The sequence below is a fragment of the Oncorhynchus keta genome, chromosome 26, assembly GCF_023373465.1.
Source record: "Oncorhynchus keta strain PuntledgeMale-10-30-2019 chromosome 26, Oket_V2, whole genome shotgun sequence".
Lineage (NCBI taxonomy): Eukaryota > Metazoa > Chordata > Actinopteri > Salmoniformes > Salmonidae > Oncorhynchus > Oncorhynchus keta.
The window spans coordinates 43400500-43426875 of NC_068446.1; the positions used below are offsets into that span (position 1 = coordinate 43400500).

Sequence of the window (26376 nt, forward strand, 5' to 3'; positions counted from 1 at the left end):
TGGACTAGTAACTGGAAGGTTGCAAGCTCAAACCCCCGAGCTGACAGGGTACAAATCTGTCGTTCTGCCCCTGAACAGGCAGTTAACCCACTGTTCCTAGGCCGTCATTGAAAATAAGAATTTGTTCTTATTAACGGACTTGCCTAGTTAAATAAAGGTAAAATTAAATGGCATATATATTATTATTATACAAAATAGAGCATTTTAAATGACATGTTACAGGAGTGCAAATACAACTGTCAATTTAAAACGATTATATTTCCCAACTAGATAGTTTTAAAAAACTGAATACATCGGGAGTGTTCGGGAGAGAGAGAAACAACGTATTGCTTAATCATCCATGGTTGGTTTATTATTCCATTACGTTAAATAACAAAATGACTGTAACCTCTGTTTCTAGTATAGTCATTGCTAAAACTGTCACAGCATCCAGAATGAAGACGAGGATATTTGAGAAGACTGAATAGGCATTTCGTTCAGGAACTTGTATTTCTGGTACCGTGTAACTGCAAGTCGCAGCACAAAAGTGGCAGCTCCTATTCATCTGGGTATGTGTAAATGTTCTTGGCAAATAAAGTGAATCTGATTCTTTATTTAACTGAAGTACCTGAATGTAACAGTATGTGCACACACTATTTCTGAACTCAGCAGCCTAAAATGCAGCTATTTTCAGAGTAAATCCCGGCCCTTCTATAACCCATTCTAACTACAGACATACTTTCTGTATAAGCCATGCAAGGCATTTACAATGTACTGCAAGAATCTAACAAGGTTAAGGCAAAGTAAGAGGTGGTCTGGTTTGCTGCAGTGGTTCTAATGAGAGAGGAGACAACTGTGGTTCTAAAGAGAGAGGAGACAACGGTGGTTCTAATGAGAGAGGAGACAACGGTGGTTCTAAGGAGAGAGGAGACAACGGTGGTTCTAAGGAGAGAGGAGACAACGGTGGTTCTGAAGAGAGAGGAGACAACGGTGGTTCTAAGGAGAGAGGAGACAACGGTGGTTCTAAGGAGAGAGGAGACAACGGTGGTTCTAAAGAGAGAGGAGACAACTGTGGTTCTAAGGAGAGAGGAGACAACGGTGGTTCTAAGGAGAGAGGAGACAACGGTGGTTCTAAGGAGAGAGGAGACAACGGTGGTTCTAAGGAGAGAGGAGACAACGGTGGTTCTAAAGTGAGAGGAGACAACAGTGGTTCTAAAGTGAGACCACGGTGGTTCTAAAGTGAGAGGAGACAACGGTGGTTCTAAAGTGAGACCACGGTGGTTCTAAAGTGAGAGGAGACAACGGTGGTTCTAAGGAGAGAGGAGACAACGGTGGTTCTAAGGAGAGAGGAGACAACGGTGGTTCTAAAGAGAGAGGAGACAACTGTGGTTCTAAGGAGAGAGGAGACAACGGTGGTTCTAAGGAGAGAGGAGACAACGGTGGTTCTAAGGAGAGAGGAGACAACGGTGGTTCTAAGGAGAGAGGAGACAACGGTGGTTCTAAGGAGAGAGGAGACAACGGTGGTTCTAAGGAGAGAGGAGACAACGGTGGTTCTAAAGAGAGAGGAGACAACGGTGGTTCTAAAGAGAGAGGAGACAACGGTGGTTCTAAGGAGAGAGGAGACAACGGTGGTTCTAAGGAGAGAGGAGACAACGGTGGTTCTAAGGAGAGAGGAGACAACGGTGGTTCTAAGGAGAGAGGAGACAATGGTGGTTCTAAGGAGAGAGGAGACAACGGTGGTTCTAAGGAGAGAGGAGACAACTGTGGTTCTAAGGAGAGAGGAGACAACGGTGGTTCTAAAGAGGGAGGAGACAACGGTGGTTCTAAGGTGAGAGGAGACAATGGTGGTTCTAAAGTGATAAGAGACAATGGTGGTTCTAAAGTGATAAGAGACAACGGTGGTTCTAAGGAGAGAGGGTGGTTCTAAGGAGAGAGGAGACAACTGTGGTTCTAAGGAGAGAGGAGACAACGGTGGTTCTAAAGTGAGACCACGGTGGTTCTAAAGTGAGAGGAGACAACGGTGGTTCTAAAGTGAGAGGAGACAACAGTGGTTCTAAAGTGAGACCACGGTGGTTCTAAAGTGAGAGGAGACAACGGTGGTTCTAAAGTGAGACCACGGTGGTTCTAAAGTGAGAGGAGACAACGGTGGTTCTAAGGAGAGAGGAGACAACGGTGGTTCTAAAGTGAGAGGAGACAACGGTGGTTCTAAAGTGAGAGGAGACAACGGTGGTTCTAAGGAGAGAGGCGACAACGGTGGTTCTAAGGAGAGGAGACAACGGTGGTTCTAAAGAGAGAGGAGACAACTGTGGTTCTAAGGAGAGGAGACAACTGTGGTTCTAAGGTGAGAGGAGACAACAGTGGTTGTAAAGTGATAGGAGACAATGGTGGTTCTAAGGAGAGAGGGTGGTTCTAAGGAGAGAGGAGACAACACCTAGGGGTAATGCCGCAGTACTGGAGGGTATATGGCACTGTGTGAATGAAAAGTGAGCAGCATAGTTCTCCTGAAGCCTCCATCCGGTTTCTGTGTCCCGCATGTCCTTCTGAGGGCTTCTCACACTACTGAGCCAAACCAAGCCAGCCCAGTTCAGTTTGGGTTGTCCTGACAGTGTGAAACCGGTACAGGTGATCTGACTCTCAAATCGTACAGTTGATTGGTGACTCCTGTCTTTTAGCCCTGGGCCGTGTTCACTGGGCACGAAGAGGAAGAAATTAGCTCCTTTTCATTGTCCGTTGCACAACATTTTTAAACGTTTTGCTCCGGTGTGCCCTAATAAACACGACCTAGGTCTACGGTGACATCTCCTCCCATCTGTCCTCCTATTCCTGGTCTGTGAGGTAGAAGCCCAGCTTGGCCACAGTCATCTCCCTCCGTAGACGTGTCACCTCCCAGAACATCTGTTCCGCTGGTGGCGGGCAGAGACAAAGACAGAGAGAGACAAAGACAGAGAGAGACAAAGACAGAGAGAGACAGAGAGACACACAGAGAGAGAGAGAGAGAGAGACAGAGACAGAGAGACACACAGAGAGAGAGAGAGAGAGATACAGAAAGAGAGAGAGAGAGACAGAGAGACAGAGACAAAGACAGAGAGAGACAGAGAGACACACAGAGAGACAGAGAGACAGACAGAGAGAGAGAGAGAGAGAGATACAGAAAGAGAGAGAGAGAGAGACAGAGAGAGAGAGATACAGAAAGAGAGAGAGAGAGAGAGACAGAGAGACAGAGACAAAGACAGAGAGAGACAGAGAGACAGACAGAGAGAGAGAGAGACAGAGAGACAGACAGAGAGAGAGAGAGAGAGAGATACAGAAAGAGAGAGAGAGAGAGAGACAGAGACAGACAGAGAGAGACAAAGGCATGAGGGTTGAAATGGTTTCAGTCAAGATTCAGAACGCCAGACAAGATTTAATGTCTGCATTAACAAATATAACTTATTGCCACTGTCATTTTTTCACTGTTAAAATGGGACTATCGTTGATCTCTCTCTGTGTCTATCTTTTAGAAGGGGGGTCTGACTTACCATCATGTCTGACCAGGCCCTGCTGAATATAGCGGATATAGGTGAAGAAGTTACACACGGCTGTGATCTAGAGGGGCGGAATTGAGGAATGGCTCACACAAACATTAAAAACAAAAGTTCTCTCACATAGGCCTAAGGGATAAAAGTATTTATAAACATTAAAAAGTAGTCCTATTTATATGTCTGTAGATGTTGAGGATAAGTGAATACATACATTTTTATTTTCAAGACATTTTTATTTTTTTAAACAACAAACATGGTTGCTAGGTACCCGTGCCCTGCTGGAGGGAGAGATGTAGTAGTAACTCTCTTCGTCGCCCAGTTTGATTTGGTGCTTACAGGACCGGGATATGCCGCTCAACGCACACTTCCTGTTATAGGGGCAGAGAGAAAAAAAAGAAGAAAAAAACACCAACTAACTCACTCATTTATGGAATTCTACGGCGTCGGGTTTCACGGACACAAATTAAGCCTCAACATCTACTGAAAAGCACTTTCAAGGGAGATTCTCCACTGAGCAAGTTCTTTCGCCGAGGACTAGGCTTAACCTGGGTCTGGGAAACCGGGCAATACATGTAGAAGACATGACAACATGATGGTTAGTTGGTTAACATCAGAAAAGGAACAAATAAAATGGCCTGGACAGATATGGAGTCGCTTCATCCACACGGATGGAGTTAGATACATGTGAGAAATGTTAGGTATGTTAGACTACAGACATACCGGGAGGACAGACAAGATGCCTTACAAGACCTGTGTATGTTAGACTACAGACACACCGGGAGGACAGACAAGATGCCTTACAAGACCTGAGTATGTTAGACTACAGACACACCGGGAGGACAGACAAGATGCCTTACAAGACCTGTGTATGTTAAACTACAGACAAGCCGGGAGGACAGACAAGATGCCTTACAAGACCTGTGTATGTTAGACTACAGACACACCGGGAGGACAGACAAGATGCCTTACAAGACCTGTGTATATTAGACTACAGACAAGCCGGGAGGACAGACAAGATGCCTTACAAGACCTGTGTATGTTAGACTACAGACACACCGGGAGGACAGACAAGATGCCTTACAAGACCTGTGTATGTTAGACTACAGACAAGATGCCTTACAAGACCTGTGTATGTTAGACTACAGACACACCGGGAGGACAGACAAGATGCCTTACAAGACCTGTGTATGTTAGACTACAGACACACCGGGAGGACAGACAAGATGCCTTACAAGACCTGTGTATATTAGACTACAGACACACCGGGAGGACAGACAAGATGCCTTACAAGACCTGTGTATGTTAGACTACAGACACACCGGGAGGACAGACAAGATGCCTTACAAGACCTGAGTATGTTAGACTACAGACACACCGGGAGGACAGACAAGATGCCTTACAAGACCTGTGCATGTTAGACTACAGACACACCGGGAGGACAGACACGATGCCTTACAAGACCTGAGTATGTTAGACTACAGACACACCGGGAGGACAGACAAGATGCCTTACAAGACCTGAGTATGTTAGACTACAGACACACCGGGAGGACAGACAAGATGCCTTACAAGACCTGTGTATGTTAGACTACAGACACACCGGGAGGACAGACAAGATGCCTTACAAGACCTGAGTATGTTAGACTACAGACACACCGGGAGGACAGACAAGATGCCTTACAAGACCTGTGTATGTTACACTACAGACACACCGGGAGAACAGACAAGATGCCTTACAAGACCTGTGTATGTTAGACTACAGACACACCGGGAGGACAGACAAGATGCCTTACAAGACCTGTGTATGTTACACTACAGACACACCGGGAGGACAGACAAGATGCCTTACAAGACCTGTGTATGTTAGACTACAGACACACCGGGAGGACAGACAAGATGCCTTACAAGACCTGTGTATGTTAAACTACAGACAAGCCGGGAGGACAGACAAGATGCCTTACAAGACCTGTGTATGTTAAACTACAGACACACCGGGAGGACAGACAAGATGCCTTACAAGACCTGTGTATATTAGACTACAGACAAGCCGGGAGGACAGACAAGATGCCTTACAAGACCTGTGTATGTTAGACTACAGACACACCGGGAGGACAGACAAGATGCCTTACAAGACCTGTGTATGTTAGTCTACAGACACACCGGGAGGACAGACAAGATGCCTTACAAGACCTGTGTATGTTACACTACAGACAAGCTGGGAGGACAGACAAGATGCCTTACAAGACCTGTTTATGTTAGACTACAGACACACCGGGAGGACAGACAAGATGCCTTACAAGACCTTTGTATGTTAGACTACAGACACACCGGGAGGACAGACAAGATGCCTTACAAGACCTGTGTATGTTAGACTACAGACACACCGGGAGGACAGACAAGATGCCTTACAAGACCTGTGTATATTAGACTACGGGGACAGACAAGATGCCTTACAAGACCTGTGTATGTTAGACTACAGACAAGCTGGGAGGACAGACAAGCTGTCAGTGATCAACAACAAGACATGCATGGCTGGACAGAGTGCTGGAGGGCATTCTGATGAGAGAGGAAGGGTTTAGCATACAGGACAGTGATACAGGACAGTGATACAGGACAGTGATACAGGACAGTGATACAGGACAGTGATACAGGACAGTGATACAGGACCGTGATACAGGACAGTGATACAGGACAGTGATACAGGAAAAGAAAAAGGTAATGAAATGATTAGCTCCTAAAGTTACTTACGTCTCTACTGCTGCTTTCAAGCCACTGGGGAAAATAATTCAATCAACATTTGATTAGGAAGCAGTGCCACATTATCAGTGTAGCCCCATTGATTCAGCTCATTAGGACTCAAGAGGAAACTCCCGAAACCCATAACAGATTTGAAGAGAAAAACTAAACTAATCCATACAAAGTCAGACTAATCAAAGTTCGCATCATTTTATCATGGAGTCATGAATAACGATATTCATTATAGATGACAGGTGCAATTGTGAAAAATCACCAAGAGGAAGGAGAGAGAGAGAGTTTATTTCAGCATGAATAGTTAGTTATTCAATGATTACTAGAGACAGATGGGTGTGGTTCAGTTGTGATTACTGTTGTCATGACCAATATATATATATTTTTTTTAACCTTTATTTAACCAGGCAAGTCAGTTAAGAACAAATTCTTATTTTCAATGACGGCCTAGGAAGAGTGGGTTAACTGCCTGTTCAGGGGCAGAACGACAGATTTGTACCTTGTCAGCTTGGGGGTTTGCACTCACAACCTTCCGGTTACTAGTCCAACACTCTAACCACTAGGCTACCCTGCCGCCCCACAATCCTCTCTGAAGTATCACAGCAAGGAAACAAAACATGAAGCGGACTACATTTTCTGAGGAAAACAGCCTTAAAACGTTATAATAAAGTTGTGATAACGTTTTAATAGCATTGAGGGATGACTCACTTGGGCCCGCCACACACTATGGCGTTGGCTCTGACCATGGATAAAGCTGACATGGCCACCGGCTCGATGGTTAGAGAGTTGTTCTCCACTGCACTCTGGACTGACTGAGACAACTGTGTCCAGAACAAGGAGTCACATTGCATTAATACAACAACAAACTATACATGCACACAAAAGCCTTTCGCCTCCCGACACATGTACATATATTAACATATTATGCTAATAGAATAGTTATGGTATATTATTATGGTACTATAATAGTTATGGTATCATATTATGCAAATAGAATAGTTATGGTATATTATTATGCTAATAGAATAGTTATGGTATTCTATTATGCTAATAGAATAGTTATGGTATCCTATTATTATGCTAATAGAATAGTTATGGTATTCTATTATGCTAATAGAATAGTTATGGTATCCTATTATGCTAATATAATAGTTATGGTATCCTATTATATTATGCTAATAGAATAGTTATGGTATCCTATTATGGTACTATAATAGTTATGGTATCCTATTATATTATGCTAATAGAATAGTTATGGTATTCTATTATGCTAATATAATAGTTATGGTATCCTATTATGCTAATATAATAGTTATGGTATCCTATTATATTATGCTAATAGAATAGTTATGGTATCCTATTATGCTAATATAATAGTTATGGTATCCTATTATATTATGCTAATATAATAGTTATGGTATCCTATTATATTATGCTAATAGAATAGTTATGGTATCCTATTATGGTACTATAATAGTTATGGTATCCTATTATGGTACTATAATAGTTATGGTATCCTATTATATTATGCTAATATAATAGTTATGGTATCCTATTATGCTAATATAATAGTTATGGTATCCTATTATGCTAATATAATAGTTATGGTATCCTATTATGGTACTATAATAGTTATGGTATCATATTATGCTAATATAATAGTTATGGTATCCTATTATGCTAATATAATAGTTATGGTATCCTATTATACTAATATAATAGTTATGGTATCATATTATGCTAATATAATAGTTATGGTATCCTATTATGGTACTATAATAGTTATGGTATCCTATTATATTATGCTAATAGAATAGTTATGGTATCCTATTATGGTACTATAATAGTTATGGTATCCTATTATATTATGCTAATATAATAGTTATGGTATCCTATTATGGTACTATAATAGTTATGGTATCATATTATGCTAATATAATAGTTATGGTATCCTATTATGGTACTATAATAGTTATGGTATCATATTATGCTAATATAATAATTATGGTATCCTATTATGCTAATATAATAGTTATGGTATCCTATTATGCTAATATAATAGTTATGGTATCCTATTATGCTAATATAATAGTTATGGTATCCTATTATGCTAATATAATAGTTATGGTATCCTATTATACTAATATAATAGTTATGGTATCCTATTATACTAATATAATAGTTATGGTATCCTATTATATTATGCTAATAGAATAGTTATGGTATTCTATTCTATTAGAATAGTTATGGTATTCTATTCTATTAGAATAGATATGGTATTCTATTATATTAGAATAGTTATGGAATTCTATTATATTAGAATAGTTATGGAATTCTATTATTTTATGCTATTAGAATAGTTATGGTATTCTATTCTATTAGAATAGTTATGGTATTCTATTATATTAGAATAGTTATGGAATTCTATTATTTTATGCTATTAGAATAGTTATGGTATTCTATTATTTTATGCTATTAGAATAGTTATGGTATTCTATTATTTTATGCTATTAGAATAGTTATGGTATTCTATTATATTATGCTATTAGAATAGTTATGGTATTCTATTATATTATGCTATTAGAATAGTTATGGTATTCTATTATTTTATGCTATTAGAATAGTTATGGTATTCTATTATATTATGCTATTAGAATAGTTATGGTATTCTATTATATTATGCTATTAGAATAGTTATGGTATTCTATTCTGCCTTTAGAATAGTTATGGTATTCTCTTTATATTATTAGAATAGTTATGGTATTCTCTTATATTATGCTATTAGAATAGTTATGGTATTCTATTATGCTATTAGAATAGTTATGGTATTCTATTCTATTAGAATAGTTATGGTATTCTCTTTTATTATTAGAATAGTTATGGTATTCTCTTCTATTATGCTATTAGAATAGTTATGGTATTCTATTATATTATGCTATTAGAATAGTTATGGTATTCTATTATATTATGCTATTAGAATAGTTATGGTATTCTATTATGCTATTAGAATAGTTATGGTATTCTATTATGCTATTAGAATAGTTATGGTATTCTATTCTATTAGAATAGTTATGGTATTCTATTCTATTAGAATAGTTATGGTATTCTATTCTATTAGAATTGTTATGGTATTCTATTCTATTAGAATAGTTATGGTATTCTATTCTATTAGAATAGTTATGGTATTCTATTCTATTAGAATAGTTATGGTATTCTATTCTATTAGAATAGTTATGGTATTCTATTATACTATTAGAATAGTTATGGTATTCTATTATACTATTAGAATAGTTATGGTATTCTATTAGAATAGTTATGGTATTCTATTATACTATTAGAATAGTTATGGTATTCTATTATACTATTAGAATAGTTATGGTATTCTATTATAATAGTTGTGGTATTCTATTAGAATAGTTATGGTATTCTATTAGAATAGTTATGGTATTCTATTAGAATAGTTATGGTATTCTATTAGAATAGTTATGGTATTCTATTAGAATAGTTATGGTATTCTATTAGAATAGTTATGGTATTCTATTAGAATAGTTATGGTATTCTATTAGAATAGTTATGGTATTCTATTAGAATAGTTATGGTATTCTATTAGAATAGTAATGGTATTCTATGTACCTCAGATCGTGTGAAGGAGAGGCAGGGGCCGATGTCCTCCCTGTATATCCGCACCAGGAAGGCTGAACTTCTGTCCAGACTAGGTCTGTTTTTCCAGGTCAAGAACTCTGCATACAGAATGCTGTCCATCTGAGAGGAGATATAATTGATTAGTTATTTTCCTGTATTTGATTTACTGTGAATATGGTTTGATATGCAATATCAACTAGGCAAGTCAGTTAAGAACAAATTCTTATTTACAATGACGGCCAGTGGGTTAACGGTCTTGTTCAGGGGTAGAACGACAGATTTTTACCTTGTCAGTTTAGGGGTTCGATCTTGCAACCTTTCGGTTACTAGACCAATGCTCTAACCACTAGGCTACCTGCTGGTTACTAGACCAACGCTCTAACCACTAGGCTACCTGCTGGTTACTAGACCAACGCTCTAACCACTAGGCTACCTGCTGGTTACTAGACCAACGCTCTAACCACTAGGCTACCTGCTGGTTACTAGACCAACGCTCTAACCACTAGGCTACCTGCTGGTTACTAGACCAACGCTCTAACCACTAGGCTACCTGCTGGTTACTAGACCAACGCTCTAACCACTAGGCTACCTGCTGGTTACTAGACCAACGCTCTAACCACTAGGCTACCTGCTGGTTACTAGACCAACGCTCTAACCACTAGGCTACCTGCTGGTTACTAGACCAACGCTCTAACCACTAGGCTACCTGCTGGTTACTAGACCAACGCTCTAACCACTAGGCTACCTGCTGGTTACTAGACCAACGCTATAACCACTAGGCTATCTGCTGGTTACTAGACCAACGCTCTAACCACTAGGCTACCTGCTGGTTACTAGACCAACGCTCTAACCACTAGGCTACCTGCTGGTTACTAGACCAACGCTCTAACCACTAGGCTACCTGCTGGTTACTAGACCAACGCTATAACCACTAAGCTATCTGCTGGTTACTAGACCAACGCTCTAACCACTAGGCTACCTGCTGGTTACTAGACCAACGCTCTAACCACTAGGCTACCTGCTGGTTACTAGACCAACGCTATAACCACTAGGCTATCTGCTGGTTACTAGACCAACGTTCTAACCACTAGGCTATCTGCTGGTTACTAGACCAACGCTCTAACCACTAGGCTACCTGCTGGTTACTAGACCAACGTTCTAACGACTAGGCTATCTGCTGGTTACTAGACTAACGCTCTAACCACTAGGCTACCTGCTGGTTACTAGACCAACGTTCTAACCACTAGGCTACCTGCTGGTTACTAGACCAACGCTCTAACCACTAGGCTACCTGCTGGTTACTAGACCAACGCTCTAACCACTAGGCTACCTGCTGGTTACTCGACCAACGCTCTAACAACTAGGCTACCTGCTGGTTACTCGACCAACGCTCTAACCACTAGGCTATCTGCTGGTTACTAGACCAACGTTCTAACAACTAGGCTACCTGCTGGTTACTCGACCAACGCTCTAACAACTAGGCTACCTGCTGGTTACTAGACCAACGCTCTAACAACTAGGCTACCTGCTGGTTACTAGACCAACGCTCTAACCACTAGGCTACCTGCTGGTTACTAGACCAACGCTCTAACCACTAGGCTACCTGCTGGTTACTAGACCAACGCTCTAACAACTAGGCTACCTGCTGGTTACTAGACCAACGCTCTAACCACTAGGCTACCTGCTGGTTACTAGACCAACGCTCTAACCACTAGGCTACCTGCTGGTTACTAGACCAACGCTCTAACCACTAGGCTACCTGCTGGTTACTAGACCAACGCTCTAACCACTAGGCTACCTGCTGGTTACTAGACCAACGCTCTAACCACTAGGCTACCTGCTGGTTACTAGACCAACGCTCTAACCACTAGGCTACCTGCTGGTTACTAGACCAACGCTCTAACCACTAGGCTACCTGCTGGTTACTAGACCAACGCTCTAACCACTAGGCTACCTGCTGGTTACTAGACCAACGCTCTAACCACTAGGCTACCTGCTGGTTACTAGACCAACGCTCTAACCACTAGGCTACCTGCTGGTTACTAGACCAACGCTCTAACCACTAGGCTACCTGCTGGTTACTAGACCAACGCTATAACCACTAGGCTATCTGCTGGTTACTAGACCAACGCTCTAACCACTAGGCTACCTGCTGGTTACTAGACCAACGCTCTAACCACTAGGCTACCTGCTGGTTACTAGACCAACGCTCTAACCACTAGGCTACCTGCTGGTTACTAGACCAACGCTATAACCACTAAGCTATCTGCTGGTTACTAGACCAACGCTCTAACCACTAGGCTACCTGCTGGTTACTAGACCAACGCTCTAACCACTAGGCTACCTGCTGGTTACTAGACCAACGCTATAACCACTAGGCTATCTGCTGGTTACTAGACCAACGTTCTAACCACTAGGCTATCTGCTGGTTACTAGACCAACGCTCTAACCACTAGGCTACCTGCTGGTTACTAGACCAACGTTCTAACGACTAGGCTATCTGCTGGTTACTAGACTAACGCTCTAACCACTAGGCTACCTGCTGGTTACTAGACCAACGTTCTAACCACTAGGCTACCTGCTGGTTACTAGACCAACGCTCTAACCACTAGGCTACCTGCTGGTTACTAGACCAACGCTCTAACCACTAGGCTACCTGCTGGTTACTCGACCAACGCTCTAACAACTAGGCTACCTGCTGGTTACTCGACCAACGCTCTAACCACTAGGCTACCTGCTGGTTACTCGACCAACGCTCTAACAACTAGGCTACCTGCTGGTTACTAGACCAACGCTCTAACAACTAGGCTACCTGCTGGTTACTAGACCAACGCTCTAACAACTAGGCTACCTGCTGGTTACTAGACCAACGCTCTAACCACTAGGCTACCTGCTGGTTACTAGACCAACGCTCTAACCACTAGGCTACCTGCTGGTTACTAGACCAACGCTCTAACAACTAGGCTACCTGCTGGTTACTAGACCAACGCTCTAACCACTAGGCTACCTGCTGGTTACTAGACCAACGCTCTAACCACTAGGCTACCTGCTGGTTACTAGACCAACGCTCTAACAACTAGGCTACCTGCTGGTTACTAGACCAACGCTCTAACAACTAGGCTACCTGCTGGTTACTAGACCAACGCTCTAACAACTAGGCTACCTGCTGGTTACTAGACCAACGCTCTAACAACTAGGCTACCTGCTGGTTACTAGACCAACGCTCTAACAACTAGGCTACCTGCTGGTTACTAGACCAACGCTCTAACAACTAGGCTACCTGCTGGTTACTAGACCAACGCTCTAACCACTAGGCTACCTGCTGGTTACTCGACCAACGCTCTAACCACTAGGCTACCTGCTGGTTACTAGACCAACGCTCTAACCACTAGGCTATCTGCTGGTTACTAGACCAACGCTCTAACAACTAGGCTACCTGCTGGTTACTAGACCAACGCTCTAACAACTAGGCTACCTGCTGGTTACTAGACCAACGCTATAACCACTAGGCTACCTGCTGGTTACTAGACCAACGCTCTAACAACTAGGCTACCTGCTGGTTACTCGACCAACGCTCTAACAACTAGGCTACCTGCTGGTTACTCGACCAACGCTCTAACAACTAGGCTACCTGCTGGTTACTCGACCAACGCTCTAACCACTAGGCTACCTGCTGGTTACTCGACCAACGCTCTAACCACTAGGCTACCTGCTGGTTACTAGACCAACGCTCTAACCACTAGGCTATCTGCTGGTTACTAGACCAACGCTCTAACAACTAGGCTACCTGCTGGTTACTAGACCAACGCTCTAACAACTAGGCTACCTGCTGGTTACTAGACCAACGCTCTAACCACTAGGCTACCTGCTGGTTACTAGACCAACGCTCTAACCACTAGGCTACCTGCTGGTTACTAGACCAACGCTCTAACCACTAGGCTACCTGCTGGTTACTAGACCAACGCTCTAACAACTAGGCTACCTGCTGGTTACTAGACCAACACTCTAACAACTAGGCTACCTGCTGGTTACTCGACCAACGCTCTAACAACTAGGCTACCTGCTGGTTACTAGACCAACGCTCTAACAACTAGGCTATCTGCCGCCCCAATAGCTTACAGTCCTGTGAAAAAGTATTTGACTCCTTTCTGATTTTCTCTATTTTTGTACATGTTTGATACTGAATGTTAACAGATCTTCAACCAAAACCTAATATTAGATAAAGGGAACCGGAGTTTACAAAAAATAAAATGGATACTTATTTCATTAACAAAGTTATGCAAAACCAAATTCCCCTGTGTGTAAAAATAATTTCCCCTTACACTCAACAACTGGTTGTGCCACCTTTGGTTGCAGTGACTCCAACCAAACACTTCCTGTAGTTGTTGATCCGTCTCTTACATCGCTCTGGAGGAATTTTGGCCCAGTCTTGCAGGCAGAACTGCTGTCTGTGAGCTGATGCTGAAGAGCAGCTGGGTCATGCAATGAAACAATGATCCAAAACACACAATCAAGTCTACATGAAATGGCAACAACAAAAAAAACATTTAAAAAAGTGTTGAAATGGCCTATTTAAAAGTTCAGACTTAATCCCAATTGAGATGTTGTGGCAGGACTTGAAATGAGCAGTTCATATGCTTGAAAACCCACAAATGTTGCTGAGTTAAAGAAGTTCTGCACGGAAGAGTGGGCCATAATTCGTCCCGAGCGATGTGTGAAACTGATCAACAACTCCAGGAAGAGTTTGGTTGGATTTAATACAGCTAAAAGGTGGCTATTTCTTTTCACACAGGGGCATTGGGTGTTGCATCCCTTATCAGGTATGAAGATAAGACTCAGATTCAGACCACGTGGAATAAACAATAGTTTAATATTCTAACAGGGGCAGGCAATAGACAGGTCAAGGCAGGCAGGGGTCAGTAACCTGGAAACGGGAGATAAAGGGCTGAGAAACATGGGTTTGACCCTGGACACATGAAAGGTGGGTACGGGCATCAGAAGCAGAGGGTCTAATGATCTGGGAGATGGGAAACGGGCCGATAAACTGGGGGGAGAGTTTGCCGGATTCCAACCGAAGGGGCAGATCCCGGGTGGATAGCCATGCATTCTGCCCGGTTAGGTGGGACAGATCCCGGGTGGATAGCCATACCTTCTGCCCGGGTAGGTGGGACACATCCCGGGTGGATAGCCATACCTTCTGAACCCGGGTAAGGGGGCAGATCCCGGGTGGATAGCCATACCTTCTGCCCGGGTAGGTGGGACAGATCCCGGGTGGATAGCCATACCTTCTGCCCGGGTAGGTGGGGCAGATCCCGGGTGGATACCCATACCTTCTGAACCCGGGTAAGGGGGCAGATCCCGGGTGGATAGCCATACCTTCTGCCCGGGTAGGTGGGACAGATCCCGGGTGGATAGCCATACCTTCTGCCCGGGTAGGTGGGGCAGATCCCGGGTGGATAGCCATACCTTCTGCCCGGGTAGGTGGGGCAGATCCCAGGTGGATAGACATACTTTCTGCCCGGGTAGGTGGGGCAGATCCCGGGTGGACAGCCATACCTTCTGCCCGGGTAGGTGGGGCAGATCCCAGGTGGATAGACATACTTTCTGCCCGGGTAGGTGGGGCAGATCCCAGGTGGATAGACATACTTTCTGCCCGGGTAGGTGGGGCAGATCCCGGGTGGACAGCCATACCTTCTGCCCGGGTAGGTGGGGCAGATCCCAGGTGGATAGACATACTTTCTGCCCGGGTAGGTGGGGCAGATCCCAGGTGGATAGACATACATTCTGCCCGGGTAGGTGGGGCAGATCCCGGGTGGATAGACATACTTTCTGCCCGGGTAGGTGGGGCAGATCCCAGGTGGATAGACATACTTTCTGCCCGGGTAGGTGGGGCAGATCCCGGGTGGATAGACATACTTTCTGCCCGGGTAGGTGGGGCAGATCCCAGGTGGATAGACATACCTTCTGCCCGGGTAGGTGGGGCAGATCCCGGGTGGATAGCCATACCTTCTGCCCGAGACGATACCGGGGAGCCAGGGTCTGATGGCGATCTGCTTGTCGTCGATACCTGAAGGTGGTCTTGAGGGCCGACCGGGCTCTCCTCCAGATATGAAGACAGCAGCGGACAAACATCCTGGCCAACCTCCTCTTCCTGCTCAGGGAAGAGCTGTGACTGATACCCCAGGGAACACTCAAACGATGATAGGCCCGTGGCAGTGGGGCTGGCGGAGACCAGGCAGCGCAGAGTGGTCTCGAGGTTCTGGTTGATTTGCTCCGACTGGAGCGACTTGAAGGCAGAGGAAATGAGTGGTAGCGGATAACGGTCCTTTACAGTGATGTCATTGTCCCCGGTAGTCAATGCACGGGTGCAGGGTCTTGTCCTTCTTCTCCACGAAGAAGAATCCTGCACCAGCGGGAGAGGAAGAGGGACGGATAAATCCAGTAGCTAGGGAGTCCCCAATTTAGTCCTCCATAGCCTTGGTTTCAGGTCCCGACAGCGAGTACTGACGACCCCGGGGTGGCGTGGTGCTAGGGAGGAGGTCAATCCCGCAGTCATAGGGGCAGTTCGGCAGAAGGGAGGTGGACTGGGACTTGCTGAACACCTCCTGGAGTACCTGGTACTCCGCGGGGATGGCAGAGAGATCCGGAACCACCGAGGACCCAAGAAGACATCCTGGGGCAAGTTGCGCGGACTTCAGACAATGGGCGTGGCAGAACAGACTCCAGCCCATGATGGCACCTGTAGACCAGTTGATGAGTAGGTTGTGTGGCTGGAGCCAGGAGAATCCCAACACCATGGGGAGACTTGATGAGCAGGAACTGAATGGTCTCGCTGTGATTCCCTGACACACGTAGGTTGATGGGAGTGGTGTTATGGGTTACCCGACCTATAAAGCGCCCATCCAACGCTCTAACATCCATGGGAATGGAGAGGGGCTGAGTGGGGATGTTCAGCTTGGAAGCCAGTGTGACGTCCAAAAAGCTCTCATCGGCCCCAGAGTCAATGAGGACCCAGAGATTTGGACTGGTTTCCCCACAGCATAATGATATGAAAATGGGTTTGAGTAAGGGAAGCAGAAAAGTTCCTCATATGGCCCACTAGAGTAATCGCTCCTACCAGTGAGCCTGGTTTTTACCAGGCACGAGGACACAAAATGACCAAAAGTCCCGCAATACAGACAGCTCCTTGTGCTGATCCGATGTTGCCGTTCCACTGGCGACAGCCCAGCCCTGCCCAGTTGCATGGGCTCAGGAAACAGTGCCTCGGCCAGTAAACCAGAGGTGGGGTAACGATACAGGGTGGCAGACAGGCTCAGGGTCAGGCAGGCGGGCTCGGAGTCAGGACGGATAGGGGTCAAAACCAGGAGGAAGAGAAAAGACTGGAAAAAGCAGGAGCTGAGACACAAAACGCTGGTAGACTTGAACAAACAAGACGAACTAGCACCAGACAAACAGAGAACACAGGTATAAATTTCACAAGGGATTTACACAGGGAAGACACCTGGAGGAGGGTGGAGACAATCACAGACAGGTGAAACAGATCAGGGTGTGACATAACTCTGTTTATGAAATAAGTATCCATTTCATTTTTGTAAACTCAGGTTCCCTTTATCTAATATTAGGTTTCAGTTGAATATTTGGTAACATTCAGTATCAAAAATTGGCAAAAGTAGAGACATTTTTAAAGGGGGCAAATACTTTTTCACAGCACACTACCACTTCCACATTCTACCCCCAGGGGGCAGCAGCAACCTTGTCCAGATGCTGAGCCTGCTTGATAAGCGCATCAGGTGATGGTCGGTCAGTGTCCCAGTTGGCAGAGCCGTGAGGCTGCTGGTTCATTTAGTGGCCACGAGCCTTTCCGTTTGTTTTAGAGAGTTTGGGCTTTTAGTATATATATTTATTTAGACATATTTATGTCACCATCTGAACAAATAACGATTTCCTTGGGCTGGCTGAGGTCAAGAGGGAGCTGACCCTGGACTTAAAGGTAAGGTATCCTGGGTACATACATTTAACATCTAGGCACATACGCTGATTTCACACTTACAGTAGATGAACATCTTAAATCAGGTTGAAGGTTAACTGGGCCTAAGACTTAGCAGTGCAACAATATAAGTGCCACAATATTAGCAGGCTAGTTATCGGTTTGGTAACAACTGTAAGTGCGGGAAGACGCAAGACAGATGCCTTCCCTTGGGGGACAGAGAAATGTGAGAACCATTTATGTTTAAGTACCATATTTAATGTAGTTGTTACTCTATAATTATCTGTTGTGTAATTAGGTACCGATGTCATTACTTTTAACCGGTTTAAACCGGTTTAACTGTCAGTACCAGGGTTGAAGGTTATGCTTAAAGTTTGACACTGGACTGAATTCAAGGACACACTGATAATGAATCTGTGACACTGTGGGTGATTCTGTAGAATCTGATGATGTCACTTCCTATAAGCCTCTTCGGGCTGGTGTTTAGGTGCTATGTGGTTAATATAGAGGTAACTACCAAAATAAAGGAAATACCAACATACTGTATCTTAATAGGATGTTGGGCCACCATCAACCGTCACTGAGATCTGGTGACTGAGACACATCCTCTATGTTCCTTTGAGACCCTGAGCATGATGGGACGTTAACATGACCCTGAGCATGATGGGACGTTAACATGACCCTGAGCATGATGGGACGTTAACATGACCCTGAGCATGATGAGACGTTAACATGACCCTGAGCATGATGAGACGTTAACATGACCCTGAGCATGATGGGACGTTAACATGACCCTGAGCATGATGGGACGTTAACATGACCCTGAGCATGATGGGACGTTAACATGACCCTGAGCATGATGGGACGTTAACATGACCCTGAGCATGATGGGACGTTAACATGACCCTGAGCATGATGGGACGTTAACATGACCCTGAGCATGATGAGACGTTAACATGACCCTGAGCATGATGAGACGTTAACATGACCCTGAGCATGACGGGATGTTAATTGCTTCATTAAACTCAGAAACCACAACTGTGTGGAAGCAATCGCTTTCAATATACATTTCAATCCCTCATTTACCCAAGGGTTTCCTGTATTTTGGTAGTTACCTGTATAAAAGGGCCTTCTCAGAAGAGTTTCCTGTATTTTGGTAGTTACCTGTATAAAAGGGCCTTCTCAGAAGGGTTTCCTGTATTTTGGTAGTTACCTGTATAAAAGGGCCTTCTCAGAAGGGTTTCCTGTATTTTGGTAGTTACCTGTATAAAAAGGGCCTTCTCAGAAGGGTTTCCTGTATTTTGGTAGTTACCGGTATAAAAGGGCCTTCTCAGAAGGGTTTCCTGTATTTTGGTAGTTACCTGTATAAAAGGGCCTTCTCAGAAGGGTTTCCTGTATTTTGGTAGTTACCTGTATAAAAGGACCTTCTCAGAAGGGTTTCCTGTATTTTGGTAGTTACCTGTATAAAAGGACCTTCTCAGAAGGGTTTCCTGTATTTTGGTAGTTACCTGTATAAAAGGACCTTCTCAGAAGGGTTTCCTGTATTTTGGTAATTACCTGTATAAAAGGACCTTCTCAGAAGGGTTTCCTGTATTTTGGTAGTTACCTGTATAAAAGGGCTTTCTCAGAAGGGTTTCCTGTATTTTGGTAGTTACCTGTATAAAAGGACCTTCTCAGAAGGGTTTCCTGTATTTTGGTAGTTACCTGTATAAAAGGAGAAAAGATAGACATTTTCTTTGCTTCTGCTCTGGAGTTCTCCCTGAATTCTTGTATTGACCGGATTGGTGTTGATTGGCTTTACAGACCACTGTTCTCCTTTTTTTCACCCTGAATTCCAGTTACGATAATGGGCATTGACTTAGTCAATATTATCCAGATAACATTACTCCGTAGACATTCACTCACATGTACATTTTATTGTGTATTATTCTGTGTTTTTTTTGTGTGTAACATTCATGTACTTTGTCTTTTTTAAGCACATTAACAAATTAATTTCCCCCTGGTAGGAAAACAAAGTTGATCTATTCTAGTCAGCCGAATAAATAAATAAATAAATAAATACTGACCCATGAACCATAATTTACATCCTGATCATACTTTTAAACATGCCTCCATATACAAAGCTTCCCAGGATATAGAGTATTCTAGAAGCTATGATCCCTTGATTGATGTCACTTGCTGTATCCACTTCAAATCGGTGTAGATGAACAGGAGGAGACGGGTTAAAGAAGGGTTTTTAAGCCTTGAGATAATTGAGACATGGATTGTGTACGTGTGCCTTTCAGAGGGTGAACGGGCAAGGCAAAAGATGCAGGTGCACCGGTTTGTGTCAAGAACTTCAACGCTGCTGGGTTTTTCATAGTTTCCTGTGTGTATCAAGAATGGTTCACCACCCAAAAGGACATCCAGCCAACTTGACACAACTGTGGGAAGCATTGGCGTCAATATGGGTCAGCATCCCTGTGGAAAGCTTTCGACACCTTGTAGAGTCCACATGGGTCAGCATCCCTGTGGAAAGCTTTCGACACCTTGTAGAGTCCACATGGGTCAGCATCCCTGTGGAAAGCTTTCGACACCTTGTAGAGTCCACATGGGTCAGCATCCCTGTGGAACGCTTTCGACACCTTGTAGAGTCCATGCCCTGACTAATTGAGGCTGTTCAGAGGGTAAAAGGGGAGGAACTCAATATTAGGACGGTGGTCATAATGTTTTGTATACTCAATGTATAGGCGCTGTTACAAAGTCTATTTTAATTTCAGTTGTCCCAAAGCGTTTTACTGTCACCACATCCAAGGCGCAAAGACCAGGCAGAATCACAGTGACAAAGAAACAACAAGAAGGAAACCTTGAGGAACCAGAGGTTTGTGGTTACCTGGCGGCTGAGAGACCGTGGCCTCTCCCCCTGCTCTGCCCAGTAGGGTTCATAGGTCACAGAGACAGAGTGACCTGGAACCAGACATAGAATCAGCAAGAGGAGCGCAGGAACAGTAGGCTGAGAAAGGAGAGAGGGAGGAAGAGAGAGAAGGTGAGATGGAGGAAGGGAGAGAGAAAAAGAGGGAGGGAGGGAGATGGAGGGAGAGAGAGAGAGAGAAAGAAAGCAATGGGAGGGAGAGAGATGGAGGGAGAGAGAGAAAGAAATGAAGGATGGGAGAGAAAGAGAGATGGGAGGGAGAGATTGAAAGAGAAAGAAGAAGAGGGCAGGGAAAGATGATGACGATCAAGAGAAAACAGGAAGAAGGAAGAGGATCACATGATGTAAGTTAGAGGAAGATTAAAATAGAAAGGGAAGAGAGGAGAGAAATACATTGACAAGAGTTATAGTAGGAAGCAGAGTTATAGTAGGAAGCAGAGTTATAGTAGGAAGCAGAGTTATAGTAGGAAGTAGGAAGCAGAGTTATAGTAGGAAGCAGAGTTATAGTAGGAAGCAGAGTTATAATAGGAAGCATAGTAGCAAAGTTATAATAGGAAGCAGTAGCAGAGTTATAGTAGGAAGCAGAGTTATAGTAGGAAGCAGAGTTATAGTAGGAAGCAGAGTTATAGTAGGAAGCAGTAGAGAGTTATAATAGGAAGCAGAGTTATAGTAGGAAGCAGAGTTATAGTAGGAATCAGAGTTATAGTAGGAAGCAGAGTTATAGTAGGAAGCAGAGTTATAGTAGGAAGCAGAGTTATAGTAGGAATCAGTTAGTATGGTTATAGTAGGAAGCAGAGTTATAGTAGGAAGCAGAGTTATAGTAGGAAGCAGAGTTATAGTAGGAATCAGTAGTATGGTTATAGTAGGAAGCAGAGTTATAGTAGGAAGCAGAGTTATAGTAGGAATCAGAGTTATAGTAGGAAGCAGAGTTATAGTAGGAATCAGTAGTAGAGTTATAGTAGGAAGCAGAGTTAAAGTAAGAATCAGTAGTAGGTTATAGTAGGAAGCATAGTTATAGTAGGAAGCAGAGTTATAGTAGGAATCAGTAGTAGAGTTATAGTAGGAAGCAGAGTTATAGTAAGAATCAGTAGTAGAGTTATAGTAGGAATCAGTAGTAGAGTTATAGTAGGAATCATTAGTAGAGTTATAGTAGGAATCAGTAGTAGAGTTATAGTAGGAAGCAGAGTTATAGTAGGAATCAGTAGTAGAGTTATAGTAGGAAGCAGAGTTATAGTAGGAAGCAGTAGTAGAGTTATAGTAGGAAGCAGAGTTATAGTAGGAATCAGTAGTAGAGTTATAGTAGGAAGCAGAGTTAAAGTAAGAATCAGTAGTAGAGTTATAGTAGGAATCAGTAGTAGAGTTATAGTAGGAATCAGAGTTAGTAGAGTTATAGTAGGAAGCAGAGTTATAGTAGTAGAGTTATAGTAGGAAGCAGAGTTATAGTAGGAATCAGTAGTAGGTTATAGTAGGAAGCAGAGTTATAGTAGGAAGCAGTAGTAGGAATCAGTTATAGTAGGAAGCAGAGTTATAGTAGGAATCAGTAGTAGAGTTATAGTAGGAAGCAGAGTTATAGTAGGAATCAGTAGTAGAGTTATAGTAGGAATCAGTAGTAGAGTTATAGTAGGAATCAGTAGTAGAGTTATAGTAGGAAGCAGAGTTATAGTAGGAATCAGTAGTAGAGTTATAGTAGGAAGCAGAGTTATAGTAGGAAGCAGTAGTAGAGTTATAGTAGGAAGCAGAGTTATAGTAGGAATCAGTAGTAGAGTTATAGTAGGTAGCAGAGTTATAGTAGGAAGCAGTAGTATAGTTATAGTAGGAAGCAGAGTTATAGTAGGAAGCAGTAGTAGAGTTATAGTAGGAAGCAGAGTTATAGTAGGAATCAGTAGTAGAGTTATAGTAGGTAGCAGAGTTATAGTAGGAATCAGTAGTAGAGTTATAGTAGGAAGCAGAGTTATAGTAGGAATCAGTAGTATGGTTATAGTAGGAAGCAGAGTTATAGTAGGAAGCAGTAGTTATAGGGAAGCAGAGTTATAGTAGGAATCAGTAGTAGAGTTATAGTAGGAAGCAGAGTTATAGTAGGAAGCAGTAGTATAGTTATAATAGGAAGCAGAGTTATAGTAGGAAGCAGTAGTAGAGTTATAGTAGGAAGCAGAGTTATAGTAGGAATCAGTAGTAGAGTTATAGTAGGTAGCAGAGTTATAGTAGGAATCAGTAGTAGAGTTATAGTAGGAAGCAGAGTTATAGTAGGAATCAGTAGTATGGTTATAGTAGGAAGCAGAGTTATAGTAGGAATCAGTAGTAGAGTTATAGTAGGAAGCAGAGTTATAGTAGGAAGCAGAGTTATAGTAGGAAGCAGAGTTATAGTAGGAATCAGTAGTATGGTTATAGTAGGAAGCAGTATTAGAGTTATAGTAGGAATCAGTAGTAGAGTTATTGTAGGAAGCAGAGTTATAATAGGAAGCAGAGTTATAATAGGAAGCAGAGTTATAGTAGGAAGCAGAGTTATAGTAGGAAGCAGAGTTATAGTAGGAAGCAGAGTTATAGTAGGAAGCAGAGTTATAGTAGGAATCAGTAGTAGAGTTATAGTAGGAAGCAGTAGCAGAGTTATAGTAGGAAGCAGTAGCAGAGTTATAGTATGAATCAGTAGTATAGTTATAGTAGGAAGCAGAGTTATAGTAGGAAGCAGAGTTATAGTAGGAAGCAGAGTTATAGTAGGAATCAGTAGTAGAGTTATAGTAGGAAGCAGAGTTATAGTAGGAAGCAGAGTTATAGTAGGAAGCAGAGTTATAGTAGGAAGCAGAGTTATAGTAGGAATCAGTAGTAGAGTTATAGTAGGAAGCAGAGTTATAGTAGGAAGCAGAGTTATAGTAGGAAGCAGAGTTATAGTAGGAAGCAGAGTTATAGTAGGAAGCAGAGTTATAGTAGGAAGCAGAGTTATAGTAGGAAGCAGAGTTATAGTAGGAAGCAGAGTTATAGTAGGAAGCAGAGTTATAGTAGGAAGCAGAGTTATAGTAGGAAGCAGAGTTATAGTAGGAAGCAGAGTTATAGTAGGAAGCAGAGTTATAGTAGGAAGCAGAGTTATAGTAGGAAGCAGAGTTATAGTAGGAAGCAGAGTTATAGTAGGAAGCAGAGTTATAGTAGGAAGCAGAGTTATAGTAGGAAGCAGAGTTATAGTAGGAAGCAGAGTTATAGTAGGAAGCAGAGTTATAGTAGGAAGCAGAGTTATAGTAGGAAGCAGAGTTATAGTAGGAATCAGTAGTAGAGTTATAGTAGGAAGCAGTAGCAGAGTTATAGTAGGAAGCAGTAGCAGAGTTATAGTAGGAAGCAGTAGTAGAGTTATAGTAGGAAGCAGAGTTATAGTAGGAATCAGTAGAGTTATAGTAGGAAGCAGAGTTATAGTAGGAATCAGTAGTAGAGTTATAGTAGGAATCAGTAGTAGAGTTATAGTAGGAAGCAGAGTTATAGTAGGAATCAGTAGAGAGTTATAGTAGGAAGCAGAGTTATAGTAGGAATCAGTAGTAGAGTTATAGTAGGAAGCAGAGTTATAGTAGGAAGCAGAGTTATAGTAGGAAGCAGAGTTATAGTAGGAAGCAGAGTTATAATAGGAAGCAGAGTTATAGTAGGAAGCAGAGTTATAGTAGGAAGCAGAGTTATAGTAGGAAGCAGAGTTATAGTAGGAAGCAGAGTTATAGTAGGAAGCAGAGTTATAGTAGGAAGCAGTAGTAGAGTTATAGTAGGAATCAATAGTAGAGTTATAGTAGGTAGCAGAGTTATAGTAGGAAGCAGTAGTAGAGTTATAGTAGGAAGCAGAGTTATAGTAGGAATCAGTAGTAGAGTTATAGTTGGAAGCAGAGTTATAGTAGGAATCAGTAGTAGAGTTATAGTAGGAATCAGTAGTAGAGTTATAGTAGGAAGCAGAGTTATTGTAGGAATCAGTAGTAGAGTTATAGTAGGAAGCAGAGTTATAGTAGGAAGCAGAGTTATAGTAGGAAGCAGAGTTATAGTAGGAAGCAGAGTTATAGTAGGAAGCAGAGTTATAGTACGAAGCAGAGTTATAGTACGAAGCAGAGTTATAGTACGAAGCAGAGTTATAGTACGAAGCAGAGTTATAGTACGAAGCAGAGTTATAGTACGAAGCAGTAGCAGAGTTATAGTAGGAAGCAGTAGCAGAGTTATAGGAGGAAGCAATAGTAGAGTTATAGTAGGAAGCAATAGTAGAGTTATAGTAGGAAGCAGAGTTATAGTAGGAAGCAGTAGTAGAGTTATAGTAGGAAGCAGTAGTAGGGTTGGTTCCCAAGACCATTATTTTCATCAATAGTGTCCAGTGAATTCTACTAGATGAAAAGCCGAAATGAGTATGACATCCTGGCATTTAAAGCAGACAATAACAAAAACGCACATGCTATGAAATTTATTTTTTGCAAAAACACAAAAAGCCTACTACTTAGAGCAGCATTATGGGTATTCAGACACAGCCGGTCTGTACTCTGAAGGCAGCTGGCCCTACCTCTTTGTCCTCTCTGACTGGTTGCAGGTCAGAGGGCAGGTCTGAGTGTCCACCAGGGGCCAAGGGGAGGGCACCACTGGCACTCTTGTTGCGTGCGTGTCCCCCTCCGTGGTGGGGGCTGGCACCCCTGGACCTAGTGCCCGGGGAGAGGAGCTGAGGGTGGGCCCGGCGGTTAGGGGAAGACGGGGTGGAGGTCAGGACCATGGTCTTCAGGGCTGACACCTCCGCCTGCAGAACATCACTCTGGGGAGATACAAGAACACAAGTGGTAAAAGACAGTAGTTATGGATTGTACATGCCTCGTAGTCCCCCCACCACACACACACACACCTCTAATCTGGAAGGGTAAAGTCTTTAGTTTAAACAGGAGACATAAACAGACCTTTCCCTGAGCCTCCTTCAGCTGTTTCTCTGCTGTTGCTTGTTTCACGTTGGCTTCACGCACCATCCTGTGGGCTTCCTAGGGAAACAGCAAAAAAAAAGGACATAGTTAACATGCAAGATTCACACCTTTGAGTCCAGGTGTACTTATACCATCGCCGGTTCAGCTAGCTGTAGGTTGTAGCAGGCCTCGTAGTCAGTCCTTCACTAGTTCAGCTAGCTGTAGGTTGTAGCAGGCCTCGTAGTCAGTCCTTCACTAGTTCAGCTAGCTGTAGGTTGTAGCAGGCCTCGTAGTCAGTCCTTCACTAGTTCAGCTAGCTGTAGGTTGTAGCAGGCCTCGTAGTCAGTCCTTCACTAGTTCAGCTAGCTGTAGGTTGTAGCAGGCCTCGTAGTCAGTCCTTCACTAGTTCAGCTAGCTGTAGGTTGTAGCATGCCTCGTAGTCAGTCCTTCACTAGTTCAGCTAGCTGTAGGTTGTAGCAGGCCTCGTAGTCAGTCCTTCACTAGTTCAGCTAGCTGTAGGTTGTAGCAGGCCTCGTAGTCAGTCCTTCACTAGTTCAGCTAGCTGTAGGTTGTAACAGGCCTCGTAGTCATTCCTTCCTACCTCAAACAGACTGGCAGTTAGCTCCTCCAGCTCCTGCTCTAGTTGATCCCGGATCTGTGACAGACGCTCGCACTCCTTATCCTTCAGCTTCAGCTCCTG

General features: G+C 43.2%; 1 protein-coding gene across 50 annotated transcripts in view; it reads right to left on the reverse strand.

The window, feature by feature from the left end:
• Positions 1–326: 326 nt before the first annotated feature.
• rab3il1 (RAB3A interacting protein (rabin3)-like 1) overlaps positions 327–26376 on the reverse strand; it is a 39034-nt gene continuing 12984 nt past the window's right edge. Inside the window, exons 4-19 of one of the 50 annotated variants that reach the window (XR_008081038.1) lie at positions 26278–26373; positions 25677–25754; positions 25295–25537; positions 20749–20868; positions 9881–10009; positions 6956–7068; positions 5959–6271; positions 5858–5913; positions 5690–5745; positions 5298–5353; positions 4962–5073; positions 4794–4905; positions 4626–4737; positions 3769–4362; positions 3498–3564; positions 327–2882 (exon numbers count right to left, since the gene is read on the reverse strand). Coding sequence is in view for 1 of the 50 variants with exons in the window: in XM_052480984.1 (XP_052336944.1) it covers positions 2797–2882; positions 3498–3564; positions 3769–3868; positions 6248–6271; positions 6956–7068; positions 9881–10009; positions 25295–25537; positions 25677–25754; positions 26278–26373 (936 nt within the window). In the remaining 49 variants the exon portion in view is untranslated. Of the gene's footprint in view, positions 2883–3497; positions 3565–3768; positions 4475–4530; positions 4587–4625; positions 4738–4793; positions 5186–5241; positions 5746–5857; positions 5914–5958; positions 6272–6955; positions 7069–9880; positions 10010–20748; positions 20869–25294; positions 25538–25676; positions 25755–26277; positions 26374–26376 lie in introns of all 50 variants that reach the window. The other 49 variants (XR_008081022.1, XR_008081042.1, XR_008081037.1 and 46 more) reach the window with 49 other exon arrangements.